General features: G+C 34.6%; 3 protein-coding genes across 8 annotated transcripts in view; 1 reads left to right on the top strand and 2 right to left on the bottom strand.

The window, feature by feature from the left end:
- The window catches only part of LOC118276677 (EH domain-binding protein 1), a 50,236-nt gene extending 40,733 nt beyond the window's left edge, over positions 1-9,503 (bottom strand). For 2 of the 5 annotated variants that reach the window (XM_050699923.1, XM_050699927.1), the window contains exon 1: positions 9,264-9,503. The gene's annotated coding sequence lies outside the window, so the exon portion shown is untranslated. Of the gene's footprint in view, positions 1-8,835; positions 9,179-9,263 lie in introns of those variants that run through there. The other 3 variants (XM_050699925.1, XM_050699926.1, XM_050699924.1) reach the window with 2 other exon arrangements.
- Positions 9,504-9,928: 425 nt separating this feature from the next.
- LOC118276827 (zinc finger protein 26) lies at positions 9,929-15,926 on the top strand. 2 transcript variants are annotated; one of them, XM_035595396.2, is made up of 3 exons: positions 9,929-10,467; positions 10,596-11,351; positions 11,593-13,743. In XM_035595396.2, exons 1-3 carry the CDS (start codon positions 10,132-10,134, stop codon positions 13,243-13,245), a joined length of 2,745 nt encoding a protein of 914 aa, XP_035451289.2. In that variant the 5' UTR covers positions 9,929-10,131; the 3' UTR covers positions 13,246-13,743. The 2 variants fall into 2 exon arrangements, with proteins under 2 accessions (XP_035451289.2, XP_035451290.2); XM_035595397.2 differs by lacking the exon at positions 11,593-13,743 and adding an exon at positions 13,750-15,926 and having other exon boundaries at positions 9,948-10,467.
- Positions 15,927-16,657: 731 nt separating this feature from the next.
- LOC118276991 (oocyte zinc finger protein XlCOF6-like) lies at positions 16,658-19,892 on the bottom strand. Its single transcript, XM_050699935.1, has 2 exons — positions 19,467-19,892; positions 16,658-18,887 (listed from the first exon to the last, which is right to left on the bottom strand). The coding sequence occupies exons 1-2, from the start codon at positions 19,656-19,658 to the stop codon at positions 16,683-16,685; spliced, it is 2,397 nt and encodes a 798-aa protein (XP_050555892.1). The 5' UTR covers positions 19,659-19,892; the 3' UTR covers positions 16,658-16,682.
- Positions 19,893-20,389: the final 497 nt, after the last annotated feature.

The following is a 20,389-nucleotide window of genomic DNA, read 5'->3' as shown; positions in this document are numbered from 1 at the left end:
TTTATTTTTTGAAGTCGGTTTTTTTTTGTTAAAAATGTTTTTTATTTCTTGATTTTTAGTGAATAACTTATTTGAGTATGGGTCGACCTATTAAACGCGCTGCTCATATGAGACAGCGCCGTTTAAATGAATAATATTAATATCTATCCATATTGACGCATAATTACATTATTTTCAAATGTATATTAACCTGATACCCTTACTTATGATCTGCTGAGCCGACAGCTGACAGTAACCTGTTCATAAGCTACATACATAGTCAGTTTTCAAACACACAAACAGATTAGATACCCACATAGGTATACAGTCATGTAACTCAGACAGCACATCAAGCTTTTTTTTTGAGGGTGGAAAATCATCCAATGACTTCTCTCGTCTTGGGCGAGGCGAGAGGGAGTGTCAGACTCTTACTGACTAAAAACCACCTCGTTCCTACTCCTGCTTTTCGAACCAGAGCCCCGGTAAACCCGCTAGGTAGTCCGCAGCTCTGGATCAGGCATCAGCCCTACTGGGCCCCATCTGTGGTGGTCTAATGGCTCTTTGAGGCGCGCGCGGAACGCGACGCGCCGCACGCACGGGTCTGGATCTGGTCGGGCGGCGAGCAACCCCTACTCGCCGGATCCTTGCAACGACTCCTTGCGCATCAAGCTACCCATCATTCTATACCAGATATGCTACTATCTGTCCTGAATTTTATGGCTACTGAGAAAGATAAGCTAGTATGCATCACTTCAACGTAAACGCAGAGCTCATTCTGCTCATTTTTAAGGAGTTCAATGGATTATCTTCCACATTTATGGTCAGACTTTAAAAACAATTATATGGAACCACACTGCCATCGTACTCTTTCAAACACAAAAAGAATTTCACAAATTGGACTATAACTGCCAGAGATATGCATTTGTCAAACACAAACAGATTAGGTACCTACATATACATGTAAATCAGACAGCACATCAAGCTACCCATCATTCTATACCAGATATGCTACCATCTGTCCTGAATTTTATGGTTACTCAGAAAGATAAGCTATATACATCACTTAAACTCAAACGCAGAGCACATTCTGTTTATTTTTGAGGAGTTCCCTGGATTATCTTCTACATTTATGGTCAGACTTTAAAAAAATTATATGGGACCACACTGACATCGTACTCTTTCAAACACAAAAAGAATTTCTCAAATCGGTCTATAACTGCCGGAGATATCGATTAACATACATAAAAAAAGTTTTTGTTAATTATCTCAAAAAGTGCTGAACCAATTTCGATAAAATTTTAATGGAACAACGTCTGATGTAAGACCTACGAAATACAACAATTATCATCCAAATCAGTTCATAAACGACACAGTTATTCGCGAACAGAAATAGTAAATGTTTGTATTGATATTTGTTTTTGTTAATTATCTCAAAAAGTGCTGAACCAATTTTGATAAAATTTTAATGGGACCACCTCTGGTATAAGACCTACCAAATACAAAAAGAATCATCAAAATCGGTTCATAAACGACAAAGTTATCCGCGAACAAACATAAAAAAAGCATATATACGGTCGAATTGAGAACCTTCCTCCTTTTTTTGAAGTCGGTTAAAAAGAGCCATTTAAGTATAAAAAAACTGTAAATTACATTTTGTGGTTTAAGCAGTAACTTCATTATGTGACATCTTTTAAATCCCCGAATGAGTAGACAGAGATGCATGATGGCATTAATTGAATTGAAACACCCACTTTGCATTCCTCCACGTAGGTAAAATTAAGAGTCCCATGTGATAGGGACTATGGACCTGTTAAATTGCCAAATATACATACAGTATACATACATAGCCTCACGCCTGTCTCCCATGGGGGTAGGCAGAGACAATGGAACGCCAATTGCTACAATTCTTATACATCCTCTTTCGCTTCACCACAGTCATCAGTCTTTTCATAGATGCTCGTCGGTTAAAGGTTTAATTTGGCCCTACTTTAACATAATATCTTCTTTATTTAGCAAATATGTATTCCAGAAAGTTCTACCACTTCAAAAAAGTCAGGATTCTAAGTAAATAAAGATTAATATCGGTAAGTATGGTCGTTAAAGCGTAAACACACCACGTTTATCACTGCGTAAATAATATAAATAAACTCAAGGAGACCGCGCTATGGTGGATCAATGAACTTTGCTAATTCCTTTGTCAGAACTGTTATATTTGAGGCCGTCTAACTGCATAATATATACCTAATGTTACTTTTGGCTTTTCATTGTGACGTCAAATTTTGAGATCGATGTCTTTGATGTGTTACAAAAGTGCCTGTTTAAGGATTAATTGAAATAAATACTTTGGACTGTGAATTTGTCATTTTTAATCTTCGTTTTTTTATGCAAACGAGCAGACGGTACACCTGATGGTAAGCGATCAGCGCTATGGACACATGCTACACCAGAGGAGACACAGGTGCGTTGCCGGCCTTTTAAAAAACAATACCGACAATACGCCCTTTTCTTGAAGGTTTGAAGGTCGTATCGACAGCATCATTATGTCAAAGAAAAGGAGACAGCTTCATTCAAAACAGTTAAATTAATAAAAAACTTCAATAACTCCAGAAATATCTAATAAATAACTTATCCAGATACTCGTAATAATCCGATTATCCCGATTGATTTAACAAAAGACAAGGGAATCGGTTTAATTTGTAATCTAGGTATCTATTCCAACTTTGTTATACAAAAGGTACTTTTCCAAACTGCTGAGAATTCGATCGTAAAATTCCAACAAAATTTTGAACGAGTTTATAGTCATTGATGGGATTTTTATGTCGTATTTCTATAACTGAGAGATCGAATCCACCCACATATATCTTGTGTAAATTATCTATGCTCGTAGATCAGTGGAGAATGGTAGAGGTATACGTTGACAGAGTTTGGGAGATATAAAATTGACGCTACTTTCACCAGATTTTGATAAGTTCCATAATCATTTAGCATTTAGCCTTAAGTCATACGCCTTTTTTTTGATGAGGCGAAATTGTTCAATGTCTTCTTACAAACGAAAAACTATCCCGTTCCTACTCCTGCTTTTCAAGCCGGAGCCCCGGTAACCTGTTACGTTGTCCGCAGCTCCAGATCGGGCATTAGCCCTACTGAGCCCCATCTAAATTGTCATACACCTAGCTCAACAATCGCACATACAAGAAGACTCACTCGATATAGAGAATCCTGTCGATGTAGTTACCAATCTTTTTGAGGACCAAACTCTACACTATACACAGTTGACTGAGCTGTAAACAGCTGGAAGTCTAGATTAAGGTATTAGACAAAGCCTTTAGTGTTCAGGGAAGCGATGCGGAATTCCGAACCTTTGTAAGCTCGGCTGCTTTCGTGCATCAAATTGGTATACCAGTATAAAGTTCTAGATTTAAGGGTTTAGATTGAACAGAATAGATTAAAGGTTGGTCTAAGTCAAAATCCGTGTGGTGATGACAAAAGAATAAAATTTATTCGTCATCACTCCTACTCTTACTACTAAAGGACTAAATACATATTTCATTTCGCTGACTATTAAATTTTTTGGTGTTCTACAGACATCTAGTGGTCTACGAACCAGCGCTTGGGGAACCAGTGATCTTACGGCGCATTCCAATAAACTACCGATCGGTAAACACATTTTGTATGGAGCTTATGTCAAAATTCTACGGCTCGTAGGCACATCTACCGATCCGTAGTTTATTGGAATGCGCCGTTAATCGATTTGGCCTTTCAACTCAGCATTCTAAGATCGAAGGCTGTCTAAATACTAGACTTTCTTCCATTTGTTAATAACTAATAGGTAACTCATTAAGTGAACGCTATTAGATATATTATGTATAGCCTGACGTAATTAATTTGAGTAAAAAAATCAATGAATTCTAGATGAACAGAAACACGTCATATACCCGTTAACACGCAATTAGGTATAACAAGGTACAGTCGCAATCAAAATAAACTGAGCAGTCATTATTTTTCGTAACGTTTTTGTAATTATTTTACCGCAAAAGGAGATGAAATTCATCTCAAGTTTTAGATAAAATTGTTTAATCTAATGTAGGAATTTAATTATAAACTTCATATTGCATTTATATTAGTACCTACCACTTACAGAGTCTTACTACCGTACTGAGAAAGTTTTACCACTTTCCCAAAATGGGGGGTGGTAGTTAGTATGGAACATTCCGCAATTATCAATATACTCGTAGAACGCCAAAAATTGCTATATAGACTATTTTTGAATAACAAAAAAACTCGTTCATTTTTATTTTTTTTTTTAGAAATCATCCCCCAATTCTTTAAAACAGCGCGTAAGAAGCCACGGGCGGAAAGCTAGTTTCACATAAGTTAAACATCCATTGAACTGTGATAAGATTATGCAACAAACCAATGCCTACACAACTTCATCTTTAATTCATAATAGTTACCAGGAAACAGTAGTAAAATTCTTCGAAACGTTACAAACTTAACGCGCATGACTGTACCAGCTAATAAAACCAGTGTATCATGGTCTCGCTTCGTATGATCTTTCTACACATTCGACGGTCAGTTTATACTGGTTATTGAGCTATACAGCTTAACCAGTTTACCATGGTCTCGCTTTGTATGCTCTTTCCACACATTCGACGGTCAGTTTATACTGGTATTCATAGCTCGATTTGGACCCTCGTGTACAATGTACATACAAGAATTTTTAATGACTCGGTCTGCAGTTACAACAAAAATGGCAGCGGAAACAAAAAATTAACGGTGAAACAAACCGACGAATTAATTAATTTATTTATAGCTATTAAGGTCATAGTGACCCATACATAATTGACTGTGGTATGGTAACATTGAAAAAAAGTTTCGATTATGATTGTAATAGACGGAGTAGGGACTACCCGCATGTTTATTAATTGGTCCATTTGTAATCTTGTTGGTCTCGGGTTCGATTTAGATTGGGCATGTAACTATGTATTATTTTAATTGCGCGCGATGATCTCCGGCCACCTTAAGTGCGGGTCTGTGGACGCCCGAACAGACAACCACAGATGGGACCCAGTAGGGCTGATGCCTGATTCGGATCTGCGGACTATCTAACGGGTTTACCGGGGCTCCGGAAATTGAATTGAAACTTTTCCAAGTAGCTATAAGAGTTTGTGTTTACGGAATCACCATATTGGGATAGTCCTTAAAATATTCCCACAATAATGTAGATTTATAAACCTTCTAGATTCAGTACTTAAACATTTTGATAAACGAAAAACACTCTTACAACTTACGAAATAAAGTTAACTATTAATAAACATCGAATCCCTATTTACACTGACAAGAGTTCCTCACTCCCATTTAAATTAAAACAGTCAATACATACTGTACCAGGCACAAACATCACCTTTATTACATGCGCCATAAGAATCATAATCGTAAATCAGTAATCAGATTAACACCTCCTGTTCTTAACATTTGGCAAGTTCAAGTAGTTTCCGATGTTATAATGAGTCAGATCTGGAGGTCAAGTGTCTGACCTCTACCGTACTGTAGACAAAGCAATGATATAAGCTCGTCTGTGCGTATTATCTTACTAAATTACTGAACCAATTTTGATAGGATTCGAACTTTTTAGTAGTCATGGTACTCCGGAGCTGCGAACTACCTAGCGGGTTTAGCGGGGCTCTGGTTCGAAAAGCAGGAGTAGGAACGGGGTGGTTTTTAGTCAGTAAGAGTCTGACACTCCCTCTCGCCTCGCCCAAGGCGAGAGAAGTCATTGGATGACTTTTCCCCTCAAAAAAAAAAGTAGTGATGGTATGAGGGGGTTTTGTAATAATCCCCACGCTTAGGAAGCGGTTTGGGGATCGCAGTTAGGTCAACGAACGGTTATAGGATGCTGCGCACGTTACTCGATAGCTGGTCATAGTTTTAGGACATCCTCTTCCTTCTCTTTGCTTTGTTTGTCCTCATTGCCGAGGGTCGACACCTCAATGAATTACTTTTTCGCGGAATATCGTTCGCTCTCTTGTCCTGTACTGTACTGTACGAGAGACGAGAGGGAGTATCGGACTCTTACTGACTAACCACCACGTTCCTACTCCTGATTTTCGAGCCGGAGCCCCGGCAACCTGCAGCTGCAAGAGGTACCCGGGTCTTACGATATTAATTCCGACGCGTTTTTCAATATTTCTTATCTGTATGATAAAATTCGTAGTATTTTATAGTAACTAGTTACGAATTTTATAGTAGTAGTATTTTATCATACAGTTTTCATCAAAATAACTGAATACATAGTTACTCATGAGGAAAATCTTCAGAGAATTATTTACTTATTTACTTTTTATTGTATTTTACAGAATTGAGGACGACAGAGTATAGTGATGGCGTCATAAAATGATTCACAAACATAATAATATGAAAAAATATGAAAGTATCCTTCTATTTAACGAAAATTCTAGAAAACTACCTATGTATGTGAATTACCTGTTACCATAGGCGGTACGAGAGGTATTGATAGGTCTAATTGGTCAACCTAGGGAAGAATCCGGAGTAAAACCGCAGAACATCATACATCTGTCTGTCTGTCTGTCCGGCTAATCTGTGAAATGGCTAAACCGATTTTGACGGGACTTTTACTGGCGGATAGCTGATGAATTAAGGAGTAATGTAGGCTACTTTTATTTTAGAAAAAATATTTTACTTTATAGGTTAGACACAAAACCAAGTAATTCACGCGAGTGAAGCCACGCGCAACAGGTAGTACTGTATAGATCTCATTCTATTGTCTAAATAACTACACCTAGGTATACCTCAACCTTTTCTTCAGAAACTGTCACACTAGCATAGATTAAAATAACAATAGTACTACAGTCTATGGCTCAGTTCAACAATGTTCGAATAAATGCATAATTATGGACACTGGCAGTATAGTCAACAAAACTGTATTCGAGACTCGGTTGCCATTCAAGAAAAAAAAAACGAATACATAAATAATTCCGAATTTGAAATAACTAACTAGGTACTTATTATAACTTTCGTGAGACATACTAAATTCATTATTATGTTATCGGCTTACTCACGTAACTGTTTGACGAGGAACAATCGCCGCGTCGTATATCGCAGAATGCTGCTCATGAATATGAACCTCTAGCATGACTTGAAACTAGTTGAGTTCCTCGTCAAACAGTTACGTGAGTAAGCCGATAACATAATAATTAAACTGAATAACTACCTAGTTATTGCAGTTTATAAATAACACAATAGTACTGTTTATCACAAGTTAATAAATATACTTACTAACAATGAATATATTGCAATGAGGATAAACTTTAATATGTACTTGTTTATTAAAGGATCAAAAGCTTCCTTAAATTATCAACAGTGCAATAATTTACTCTTTTATTCTCTCTATTGTTATACTCTCTACTCCCGCGCGGTTTCCCGCTATGCTCGACTCACTTTGATTGTAGCACGATATTCTAGATAAATGGACTACCCAACACGAAAATTATGATTCAATTTGGACCAGTAGTTTCAGAAATAAGCGCATTCAAACAAACAAACTCTTCAGCTTTATATGTTTATGTAGATGTACATTCTAAAAATATTGATTATTTTTAGGTGTTCATTTTCTCATTTGATGTAGTAGTTTCGGAGTTTATTCAATGTAAACAAACATGCAGGTTCAGGAATTTATATTAATCAGAGACCACAGTTCAGAAAGGAATGAGTTTTCCTGTTAAGAAGTATTTCATTTGTAATAAATATTGTGGTGCTAAATAGCAATTTAGCAACAATGCAATTTGGCCCTTATGCCTCTGAACCTAAGGTGTAGAAATTATGTTAATTATGAGAGCTGAGTATTATAATATACCTTTTTTTTAAGGGGGAAATTCTTCCGATGTCTCCCACATTGGGATTATAATATACAGTCAACTTTCATTAATTCCAAACTGGAGGGGCTTTTAAAATATTTCGAAATTAACTACTGAATGTTCGAAATATTAAATAGTTTGAAAAATGAACTAGCCACAACATGTAGATATTTATCTATGCAAGATTTGTAATCGGTTTCAGAAACAATCTGAAACTTAGAACTGTAGAGACTATGACACCAAAGAGTTTGAATTAACAAGTAGTTATATAAAAATGTATTGATTCAGTTCTAAATATAAAGATATTTTCTAGAGGCCTCATGATAACTGTTGGGAGGCGAAACAAAGGGTTTGTTTTCATGACTAAAAACCTAGTCTTACTCTTGCTTTGAGCCTGTGCTCCAGTAACCCATTAAAGTCAAAGTCTAAGTCAAATTATTTCTTTTTAAAAAGGCACTTTTAAATATCAAATTTGATAGATTGTAGCAGCTCAAGACTCATTAATAGATGGAATGTGATATATAATATGTCTTAATTTATATGGTCAGTAGTTATGTACAAATATGTACACAGTTACCTACTATGGTTAGGCATATATTTGTTTTGTGTCACTGTGTAAGGATGTGTGTGTATATTATCTACATAATTTTATTGCTATGGTACTAAAGGCAGTAAAATACTCTATGTATAAATCCTTCTTGAATTAATTTTGGTTTATGGTTCTGTATTGTTTTTTTTATTTATTGTAATGTACCATACCCACTTAAATAAAATTATACTAAAAATAATATTATAATGTTACTAAATATATATAAATATAATGTAGATGTCTAGACATCAACTTAATAGGTTTGCTTTCACTTTCTTATCTACAGCTAACAATAACAAGCGTAATAAATTATTGGAATTGTGAATAAAATATTAAGAACATGATAATTTGTAGATAAGGGAATGAAATTAACTGGCTAAAGTACATTCTTACCTTAATTACAGTCACAAAACTTTTATATAGCAACTATAAGATAATAAATACTAAATCGTAATTAATTTACGTTCTCAATACAGTAAAGAAAAAAAATTAAAAAGAACCATCACTCACAGACAATTTATAAATAAATCAACAGGAAGTAAACTTGACTACCACTTCACCAACCAATCAAAGAGAATCCTTTGAGTGTTCCAAATTTAAATAACTACTATAAACACTACACAAACAAACCCAGCTGTAATTGCGTACTCTAACATCTAAAAATAACTTTTCGAATCCAAAGGAACCATTATTCATTCAAATTTCACATTACATCACGAAAATAGAGTTCAAAGAACTAATCGTGATATCATCCAAACAGATAATTAATAATTAAGTTACGAGAACTAGCCTTGACGAAGTCTCAGCTTTTTTATACTCACTGTTAGCAAAGTATTGATGCCTCTATTCCTTGCACCATAAATGAAAACAGGTCATAACTGTCCACACTGAGTAGCACTGAACACACAAATAGTCCTTCTAACACAGGATTTCAATCGCACAATGATGACGAATCCGGATTTTTTTGTGAATGATTATTTTTCAGGAAAAATTGGCTACAGCAGAAAAATTTAATGTCCCATTTTTGACGTTTCTGTAATTTAGTCCCAGTGTTGCCGTAGGTGTGTGTGTTATTTTTCTACTATAGTGTTTACGATGTAGATATGATTTTCTACTAAAATAAAAAATATAATAATGATATTTACGCTATAAATAAAAACACATTATCTATATATGACATTATTTTTAGTATTATTTTATTGTAAGCTTTTTCAATCACAAATTGTTACCGTGCAGAAACAACCCTCTTCAAACGCTCTAACTTACGCAGATTTTTTATGAAATCCTCTGATGAAGAACTAGATTGATTAGCAATAAAAGTAATGATTTGTGAGAGTAAATTAAATAAAACACAAAACTTGAGGCAATAATTTTAAAGCAAATGTTTTAAATAATTTTAGTCTTTCATTAAAACTTAAAAATATTTTTTTGTTTGAAAGAAATAATGCGTATAACATAAAAAAGCACTCTTGACATTAGGTTGACAAGTTGACATCGACGCTCTTCTCTTTCCGCCATTTTCGCACTTCTTGGAGTGTCATCGAAAATAATTTAGCTTCGTATATTTCATTTAAAAACAGCCTTTATATTACAAAACCTTTGCAGTGTCCATAAATTTAGCGGCGCTTTTAGTATGAAGTATTGCCTAACAAAAATCAGGAAACGAATAATAATCGCATAACCTTAATAATGGATGACGATATTTTCCCGGTATTATGCCCTTCCAACGCTAAGAAAACATATTCCAAGCCGTTCAAGAAGTTGTTGAAGACTCCATCAGTGACTGAGGATGTGGCTGAGCCTCCTAAACCCCCTACAAAGCCGTGCGATCCTGGTGAACCGTTGACAACTAAGGTTGCCGTCGAGTATTTGTTGAGTGGCAAATTAAAGACAGAAGTTTGTCGTTACTGCCTGAAGATATCGCCTGCATTGTCTGACCCGGACCAGATAATGCATATAGCAGGCACAGGAGTGCTGTACAAAGTGTCTCTGAGACAGATGATAGCCAGTTTCTACCCCTTTAAGGTAGGTCATTGACTTTTGACCCAGTTGTGATGCATATTTAATTTTTTACTACTATATAAGTGCAGACTTTCTATGTATGCACTCTACAGTTGTTACAGTTTACTGAATATTAACAATAAATGTTTCAGGCCAATGAAAATGAGAAATATCCAGAAAAAATATGCCAGAAATGTGTAGACCGAGCCCTCAACGCATATCTCTTTACGCAGCAGTGCGAGCAAGCTGAAAGAGCCTTGAAAAATTGTTTTGATGATATAGATGAGAAACTGAGTAAGTTGGATCCAATAGACAGACCGAAAAAGAGAGGCAGGCAAAAACTGAACCCGAATTATAATGTATTATATGTGGAACATGCGAAAGTAATGGATTATGCAGAACCAGCACACCATATCATTAACATAGAAACTGAATCTTTGAGTAAAGAACCGAATTGGAACGAGTTTGAGTGTAAACGGTGCTGGCAGGTTCTCCCGGACATGGAATCATTGCTGAACCATGATAAAACACATCCGAAGTCCATGTGGTATCATTGCCGGCTCTGCGGCAAGTCTTTTGTAAAGCAAACTCAGTTGAAAAAGCATTTCAACCTAATACACGTAAAAGGACAGGAGGATAGTCCGCAGGTTGATAAGAACTTCAGATGCCAAGAATGCGGTAATGTCACAGAGGATTACGCACAACATCTACAGCATGTAGAGAAGCATAAATTCAAAACCGTAATGAGACATTTGGTTGAAAGGAAAACGGACCAGCTATGCATGGTATGTTTGAAGAAAAGTACTGATTTGGTTAATTTGGATAAGGAAGTATCCATTCACGGAAGTTGCCCAGAGTTGGTCGGTGATAAGTCTCTGTATACGGTGTTATCATCAACTTTGCCTGATGTAAGTATTAAATTTTTATCTTTTCTAACACTTCAAAATCTAATAATTGCATGATTGTTTTTCTCATAACATTTTCTATTAAATTCATTGTGTATTTCATGATTAATTAATATTTATTACATTCATAATTTATTTCAAGAAATATAAGAAATGCATAGTATTTAAACAATCACACAAATATCAGTAGATTGGTGCTTATAATTTGTTTTGTACCATCTGTAAGAAGTGATTCCTTTTCTAGCCTAAATCATACAAATACCAAGAGCTGTATGTACCGCACACAGCTAATATAATGACCATTTCTCAAAGAAAACGAAAATATACTGAAATTACTGAAACTAACATCGAAACAATACATTACAAGCTATCCTTACCAGAAATAGTTTACAAAAATAAATTCAAAACTGATGATTTCTATTATTATGTCTTCTGCGAACCAGAAGATTGTACCTTTAATGTTAATGTAACTAAAAAAGCAAAGATTGTTGAAATAGATGAATGTGATTCTGTAAAAGATGACAGAAATGAAAATAATAAAATGGTGATCGATGATGAAACTAAATTGATTGATAATAACAACAAAATTAATGATAATTATGATGCACTAATAACTGATGATGAATCAGATGATACCAAGATGAGTACTGATGCTAATGTGAACAAAATCAATGATGATGAGCTCTATGAGTTAATAGACTCTGATTCTAGTATTGAAAGTAATGACACAGAATCAGTAGATGGTTATACAGAGCCTACCAATGACAAATTTGAAACTAACGACAATCATAATAAAGTTGATAGTGCAATGGATACAAATACTGGTGAAGAAGCTACTGTCGATAATACGAATTATTTTCAAAAGGCATTTAAAATCAAATCTTATGAGATTGAGGATAAAACTGAATTTAAATTTTCAAATCCTGTAGTACTGGACATTAATGACAATGGTATAGAAATTGGTTGCGACACTGGCAGTAGTAATATTCATAGTACTGAAGAAATAGCTCTGAACGATAGCATTCTAAATGCGAAGAATAACTTGTCTTGGATATTTACTCAAACATCTGAATACAAGACTTTAAAATATGCAGACATAAGTGACCCCACAAAAGACGTGTCGACCAAAAAGTGCAAGGTATGTTGGATTTTCAAACCAAACAAATGTGAAAACTGCAAGAAGTTGAAAGATGGACCAACTACTGAAACAGCTACTAAAGATAAACAAGAAGATGACATTGTCACAAAGAAAAATGACACAAACGCTGTGGATAATAATAATATAATGTCTTCTATTGATAAAAATAAAGTGTTAGAAGAAAAAGTAGAAAAAAGACCCAATTTACACAAAATTGATATGTGGCGATGTGAAGTATGCCTCATTAACAATACCAAAGACAGATCCACATGTGTCTGCTGTGAATCAAAGAGATTTAATGAAAATGGTAACACCAAAATCTTATTTGGGTATAATAAAACCTTTCTACCAATAAAGGTTGAAAAGAAAGAGACAGAAAAACCAGAACTGAAACCAATTTTAGAAGTTGAAAAGCCATCTGTAGTTCAGACAGAAAATGTGGTTATACAAAAGAATATTCCGCTACAAATGATTGAAACTAAAAACGTAATTACTACACAGAATATGGATATAGAAATTGAGACAGACAGACAAGTTTCAAATACAATAAATGAGTATATGGAAGTTGAAGAACCCTCTACGCCATTTATTTCACCATTTAATCCAACACCAATGAATATGTTGGCTGCAAATGTTTGCAGCCCCTTTGTTGGAACCAACATTCAGTTCAATATTGGCTCTACCCCAACTCAGTATGCTAAGACTGGCAGGAAAATCAAGAAAGCTGCTAGGACCATACCAAAGGCATTTCATAAATAAAATAGTAGAATTTAAGCTTGACATGTATAACATTCACGCACATTATTTATTGTTATAGAATTAGATGTAAAACTCATATTTAATCATATCATTATAATCATGGATAAGTTAAAAGAATGATCTCATTTGAAAATATACAGTATTAGGTTTCAAAACCATGATCTGGTGAAAATTATTTAAGCTTTAGATATATTTATTTAGATGATAGTTTTGTTGATTGTGAAGAAAACCAAAGAAATTGATAACGTTATGAAACACAGGCACAAATTAATAGGGCATTGAATTAAGTAAATGGGAAGGAAGTTCTGAAAAACGGCACTAAAAGAATATGAAATTCAAAGTTTAATGATTACTGGAACGGTAGAAATAAACGCTAAGATAGCAAACTCAAACACTAACTCGTCTATTATTGTCCCTGCAGGTTTGTTCTACTTTCCATACTAACCCAAAAAAAAACTAATTCAAAATCACATTTTTAACACACAATTTTATTTTTTGTTGCAGATGAACTACCTACACAACTTCATTGGGACAAAAATATGCGAAAAGTGCCTTAATCACGCTATCACTTCATACGTTTTTGTAAAACAATTCCTTTTTACTAGGGAACGGTTAGATCTATGTGTTACTCTTATGTTGAGGGACCTTAGTAAAATAGAGCCTTCAGCCAATGTCTTCGTCCAAGTCTCGCCCCCACCGATAATGGCTCCTATAGAAGATTTTGACGAAATAATAGACGAAAGCGAATTTGTTGACGAAAGTAAACTTAAAATAGACGTCTTAGAAGACGAATTCAGACTGAAAACTTCAAGCGAAAGTGAGACTGAACCGGAACATGAAATAATGCCTGAAACAAACGAGGAAACTAAAGATGTAGTGAACGATATCGCAGTCAATATTCCAATAGTACCAATTGACAATTTAGCTAGGACCGCAACTAAAACTTATATGAAGAAGAAATTAGTTAATGGCATACAGAATCAGAGCACCAAATATTCTGTGGACGTGTGTAGTGAATTTTTAACGTTCAACAAAAAGAAAAAAGTTAAAAAGGTCCCTGTTAAATACACCTGTCCGTTATGTAACAAACACTTCATATCGGATTACTTCTTAAAGAGACATATTGTAAAACATGTGAACAAGAAAGTAGAATGTAAGATTTGTGGTAATGTTTACAAGTCTAGATTCCTTTTGTTTGAACACAGGAAGGTGGCACATTTGGTGCCCGAGAGCTTCTACATGACATGTAAAGTCTGCGGTAGAAATTACACTGATATAGATAAGCTACAAGACCATGAACAAACCCATAGGATAAAGCCGTGTGAGCTCTGCAATAAAGTGTTCACAACACAAGCGCATTACGAAACCCACATCCAAAGGCACTCGGTTAAACTCAAACTTCTCAATAAAAATCGCACCCTAACATGCAGTTTCTGTGAAAAAGAATGTCCAAACGATAATCAACTTTCGCTCCACGTCAATAAGATACATTTGCAAATTAAACCTTATAGTTGTGATATGTGTGACCGACAGTTTTACACTGAGAACAATATGAAGTGTCATAAGAAAGTGCACAGTATGCCTTCGAAGGAGGTATGCGAATTTTGTAACAAAACTCTTAAAAGTAGGAAGCAATTGGTGGTTCATGTTAGGAAACACATAGGGGTGAAGCCTTTTGGCTGCCAAATATGTGGCCAGTACTTCTACTCGGCTTTCAAAGTCAGAAAACACATGAGATTAAGCCACGGCGGTATATTCTGCTGTAGAATTTGTAAATCCATATTCCCAACCAAATATGAACTTAAAGCACATGTAAATAGAGATCATAATATAATATAGCGGGCTATGAAGCCATACTAGATACAGTGGCTTGCAATTATAGTAGCATAATGAGTTTTTTATGCAGTGACAGTTTATTTTCGATTTCCATATTCCGTTTTTTGCTGAAAAGTGACAATCAGGTTATTTTTCATTTGTATTTCAACAGTAGTTAAGTACATGGAATGATTGATAATATAATTAAATTACACATTTGCACAAGTCAGATCAAGAAATTAATAGAATTCAGCAGTCAGTATCATAATATTTACCCTTCTCTTGAGAAAACTATCTTTCAGTTTTTCTGTATATGAAGAAGGTATTACAACATTTTTAGGAGCCGAACAATCTGGGTTGTCTGTGTCATGCTATAGTTACCCTTATTTCAATAACTTCTCGGTCTGACTAAAATAGAGCATAATAAATTGTCTGATTTGTACATAAAGATATGAAATACATAGTTCGCGTAGCATATATTGAAAGGTACTAATCACAGCCGACTAGCAGTAGATTGTTTACCATTTATAAATTAAGTTTAAGTATGTTTCCAAAACATTAATTAATATATCTTTTAAATATTAATATAACCTAAATTATTTGATACTACGACACATCTCAACAATAAATTGTCTATAAAATGTATTTGCGCTAAAATGCGCAATACTTTAGCGCATTGCGCAAACTTCGATCCATACAAAAATAGTCCTTATTACAATGAATTTTAGAGTTGAAGTTCTTAATATCAAATGCATTAGGTAATGTTATTATTATGTTAGCAATAGGTGTTTGTATGGTACAGTACAGCAGCTACAATATTGTATTAGATGTAAGACATTATATAAATAAATATATAATTATATTTACATGGATCTAATTTTTATTATTGCCCTTTTATCCAGTTTCCAGCCGGCAGACTAACATTTCTGGGTTCAAATCCCGGGTGATGTGTAGTACTCTGCTCTAGATTCACTTGCGTCCAAGTGTCTCGGTATGTTTTTCTAAACTCTCCGTAATAACACAGAACGAAAAATTTGCTTTACCAACAAAAAATCTGCAAGTTCAGCCGGTGATGACTATGGACCAGTTACTATAAGATAAAACTATACCTTTCTTCCAAGATAAAACATGGGAGTACTATATAATAGATTGGATATATTTGAAAGACATCAGATAATAAAAATGTCGCACAGCCCAAACAAATTAATTGCAGTTCATTTTATTTGATTTTCACCATATAAATTAATTATTATGTCTCACGAAAGTTATAATAAAATTATAGTTAACCGTATCCATATAACTTTCCCGTTTAAAAACCCAAGGCATTTGAAGTTTTTTTTTTATGATATAAGCCGGTAAACGAGCACATGAATGTGGATCACCTGATGGTAAGCAATCGTCGCCGTCGCCCGTTAAACCAGGGGCGTTACAAGTGGCGGCCAGCCGTTTGGGTGTTAGGAATTTAAGGGTTGTTGGGGAATCGGGGAAGATTGGGAACGGGTTAATTGGGCTTTCGGTCACAGGTCGGACAGTACTCTGCGTTGCAGACATCCGTATACTGACTGCTACCTGAAGGCATAGAATAAAAAAAGGCATGGCATTTGTAAACAATGTATTGCACATCAACAAGGCATATAAAAATCAATATCTTCCTCAGCTACTTTAACCCTTCTACCATCATGAAACAAATGATAATGCTCTTTATCCAACCCCTCTACCTCTCGGGGGTCAAACCTCTTATTTTTCTGCTTCCAATGCACTTTAATCACATGCCTTCTCAAATCCCTAACTGTATGAAACTTATTTGAACATAACGGACAAACATTACTCTTATCCGAATGCTTTTTTAACTTATGAACATTCATTATACTCGAAGACCTGAATCGGTCACCACATATTTCACAAGTGAACGGTTTCTCTCCAGTATGCAAACGTAAATGCATTTTCAAACAGATTGAATTGGCAAAGCTTTTGAGACACACCATGCAAGTTACACTCTTCATATTATGTGTTTCTATATGTTTTTTCAGTAAATGTTTACCGATGAAATCTTTGCTACATATATGGCACACATAAGGCTTTACTTTGAGGTGGTGTCTGTTCATATGACAGTCTAGAAGAGTATTATTCCAAGTCTTATAGTCACACTGTTCACATTTCAAATTCGGTTGCTTTTTCTCAATTCTACGTAGACTAGGATTCTCTTGAATCAAATGCCTCTTCCAATGTCTCTGTAAATTGGCTGGGTTCACCATTTTCTTACATTTCAGGCATGGTACGCTTTCTAAATGGACTTTCTGGTGGTATTTTAATAGAGTGATGTTCTCAAAGGACCTCCCACAAGTTGAGCAGGTTTCTATAGTATCTGAGTGTGTTAGTAGGTGTTTTTTTAGCAGAATCTCCCTCATTTCTTTACCACAGATATGGCAGGTGGTAAATGGTCCGTTGTGTTTGCGATTATGAGCTCTAAACTGTCTCAAAGTGCCATACTCTGTATTGCATATCCTACAAGGATATTTAGTGTTCGGTCCATGAGATTTCATATGACGGACCAACTCTCCTTTAGAATCAAATTTCCTTTGGCATACAACACAGTCTGCATTCAATTTATTCTTCATCTTAACTTTGCTGTGTACCTTAGCCATATGCTCATTTCTTTTAGATTCTCTAACAAACTGTTTACTGCAAATATTACAAGGAAAAATATTTGTACCATGTCTACGCTTTTTATGCTCCAATACATTATCAGACCGATCAAACGAAGCTGGACATGTATCACAAGTAAACCTCCTTTTTATACTTTCACAGGATTTTACATGAGTCTCATATAAAACTTGATTAGAGAACTCTGAATCGCAATACTGACAAACAAAATATTCTTCATGCAACCTTTGGATGTGCGACATAAGGACCATTTTCGAATGAAACTGCTGCCCGCATTGATCACAAGTGAACGGATTGTGATTTAAATGTTTTCGATTCACATGGCCAAGTAAAAGCTCTTTTTTTCTGCATACATAGTCACAATCCAGACATTTGACTTTGCCAGTGTCTTTTAAAACCTGTTCTCTATAAGACACTAAGTACTTATAATGCATGCACGGTACCTCAGAGCATTCTGGGCAGCTGAACTTGCAAGTATGGGAACTTAGTTTTCCTTCTTCAAACGTTTCTAAACACATTAAGCATTGATTGTCTTTGTTAAATTCACAGTTTTCTAGATGACTTTGCAAAGTGTTTACGGTGTAAAATACTTCATTACATTTCAAACAATTGTGTAAAGACTCTCTATGGTAAGTTTTCAAATGGTCCATAAGTTGATTCACTTGTAGGATTTCGTGACAAAACTTGCATCTGACTTTAGAGTGCATTTTGCTATGTGCATCCAATAATTTCTTATTCTGAAATGTCTTAGAACATAATTTGCAAAAATATGTCTGTTTCTCACATACTTCTTTGTGTAATTTCAATGATTTAAAAGAAGGTAGCACTAAAAAGCAGTTAGCACATTTGAATTTGGAACAAATTGTCTCTGGTGCTTTACATTCTTTTATTTTAAGTTCTCCTTTGTTTATGGTGAAATTATTTTCAATTTCTTTGATAGAATTTTTATTTTTATTATTTTCTAATACTATCACAATGTTTGAACTCTCATTCTGAAAGTCTGATATGTGATTTAAAATATCATTTGATTTGTCAAACAGGTCATTAATATATTTTTTTATTATTTTAAATGTTTCTTTTGCATTTTCAATAAAAATATATGCTTGAATTAGTTTTTCTGTACAGTTGTTGCATATGAGCGAGCTTGGTAGCATTGATCCAGTCTGAAACAAAATTAATAACTTTAGAAACTTTATAATCAAGACAAAAATAAAATCAGAAAACTATAATGAAAACTGGACGGAGGGTATTTTTCTTTGTTTTATTTTAAGAATTTTGCACCATATGTATAAAGATTTTCTTCTGTGTCATGGGTGTGTTTACAAACATACACTTCCACATACACATGCCAGACCTGAAACAACAATTTGTGGATCACACAAAGTGTTACTTGATGCGGAATCGAACCAGCTACACAACAGCCAGTTACCCAGCCAACCCAGCAGTCCAGGTAGCAGCTGTGCAGGGTAAGTAGAGGTCTAAGTTCATTCAATGAAAGTGCACTGCAACACTCATTTTTCACCAATATGTGCAAATATTTTCAGTATATAGTAGCCTGGAGTCTGGAATTGTGTCCCGTACATGGCAATAGGCTCAACCCTATTACATGGGACTTATACCACAAATGGTGAAAAGTGGGTGTACATTGTATAGCGGCATTATGTGCTGTAACGTGCGTCTCTGCCTACGCCTTCGGGGAAAAAAGGTAATGGGAAATAATACTAGGTAGGTACTAAACTTACCTCTTTAAACACGGTTTCTATAATAGTTTCCAAAGATTTGGTCCGAGTTTGTTGATTTACTATGATCTCGAAATCTTCATCTATCGCATTCATACTCGTATTGTCATTTTCAATACATATCCCACAGTATTGTGCGTCGTGGATTATATTCTTAAGTTTTAATTTATAATCTTCCATTTTCATAAACCTCATTGGCCCCTAAAATCAAAATTCGTGGTAAAACGAATATTTGTTTACATTTTTTGACATTTCGTTTTGTTTTTGAAAGGTCAGAATTTTTAGGTTAGGTTTATTTATGTTAGCCGTTTTTTTATTTCATAAACTAGTATGGATCCCTAATCTTGTGTGTAAACTGTAACCAATAGCTAATACAGATATGTATCTGCAAAATGAGAAACTAAGAAATTACGAATTTACATACGATTAATAATAGGTAATATAAAATCTGCCAAGGCTGCGTTGTATCAAAGTGTCAAATAATTTTCAGTAAAAATGTATTGCTATAAATAGTTTTATACTTATTTTAAAGAAAGTTTAAGAGTAATTTCTTAAATCTGAAAATTATTAAATTAAAATAATTTGTGAAGAAATTTACAAAAAATCGAATGCGCTGTCATTCAAAAGTACAGCTAGCAATACTGATGTTGGGACTTTTTTTAATTTGCATGGTATTGCCAACAACAATACGGTAAAGATTCTAGTTAGATATTTTATTATTTATGTAATTTTTATGCTTATAATTCCAACTAATAATGACAGCTTTTCAATCCTATTGTCAACATTAAAACTTGAAGTGTTCTCTCTGTGAGAAACAATGCGAAAAATCTTTCACGTTTCTCATACACAGAGATTAAATTACACTAATCAGATACAAATGATCCTACTTCAATTTAGAACTTTATTTATAGCTAACTGAGGTATAA

This window comes from Spodoptera frugiperda, chromosome 17 (assembly GCF_023101765.2).
Source record: "Spodoptera frugiperda isolate SF20-4 chromosome 17, AGI-APGP_CSIRO_Sfru_2.0, whole genome shotgun sequence".
NCBI classification, from domain to species: Eukaryota; Metazoa; Arthropoda; class Insecta; order Lepidoptera; family Noctuidae; genus Spodoptera; species Spodoptera frugiperda.
The sequence above is the reverse complement of the archived record's forward strand: the minus strand, read 5'-3'. Positions and strand labels throughout refer to the sequence as shown.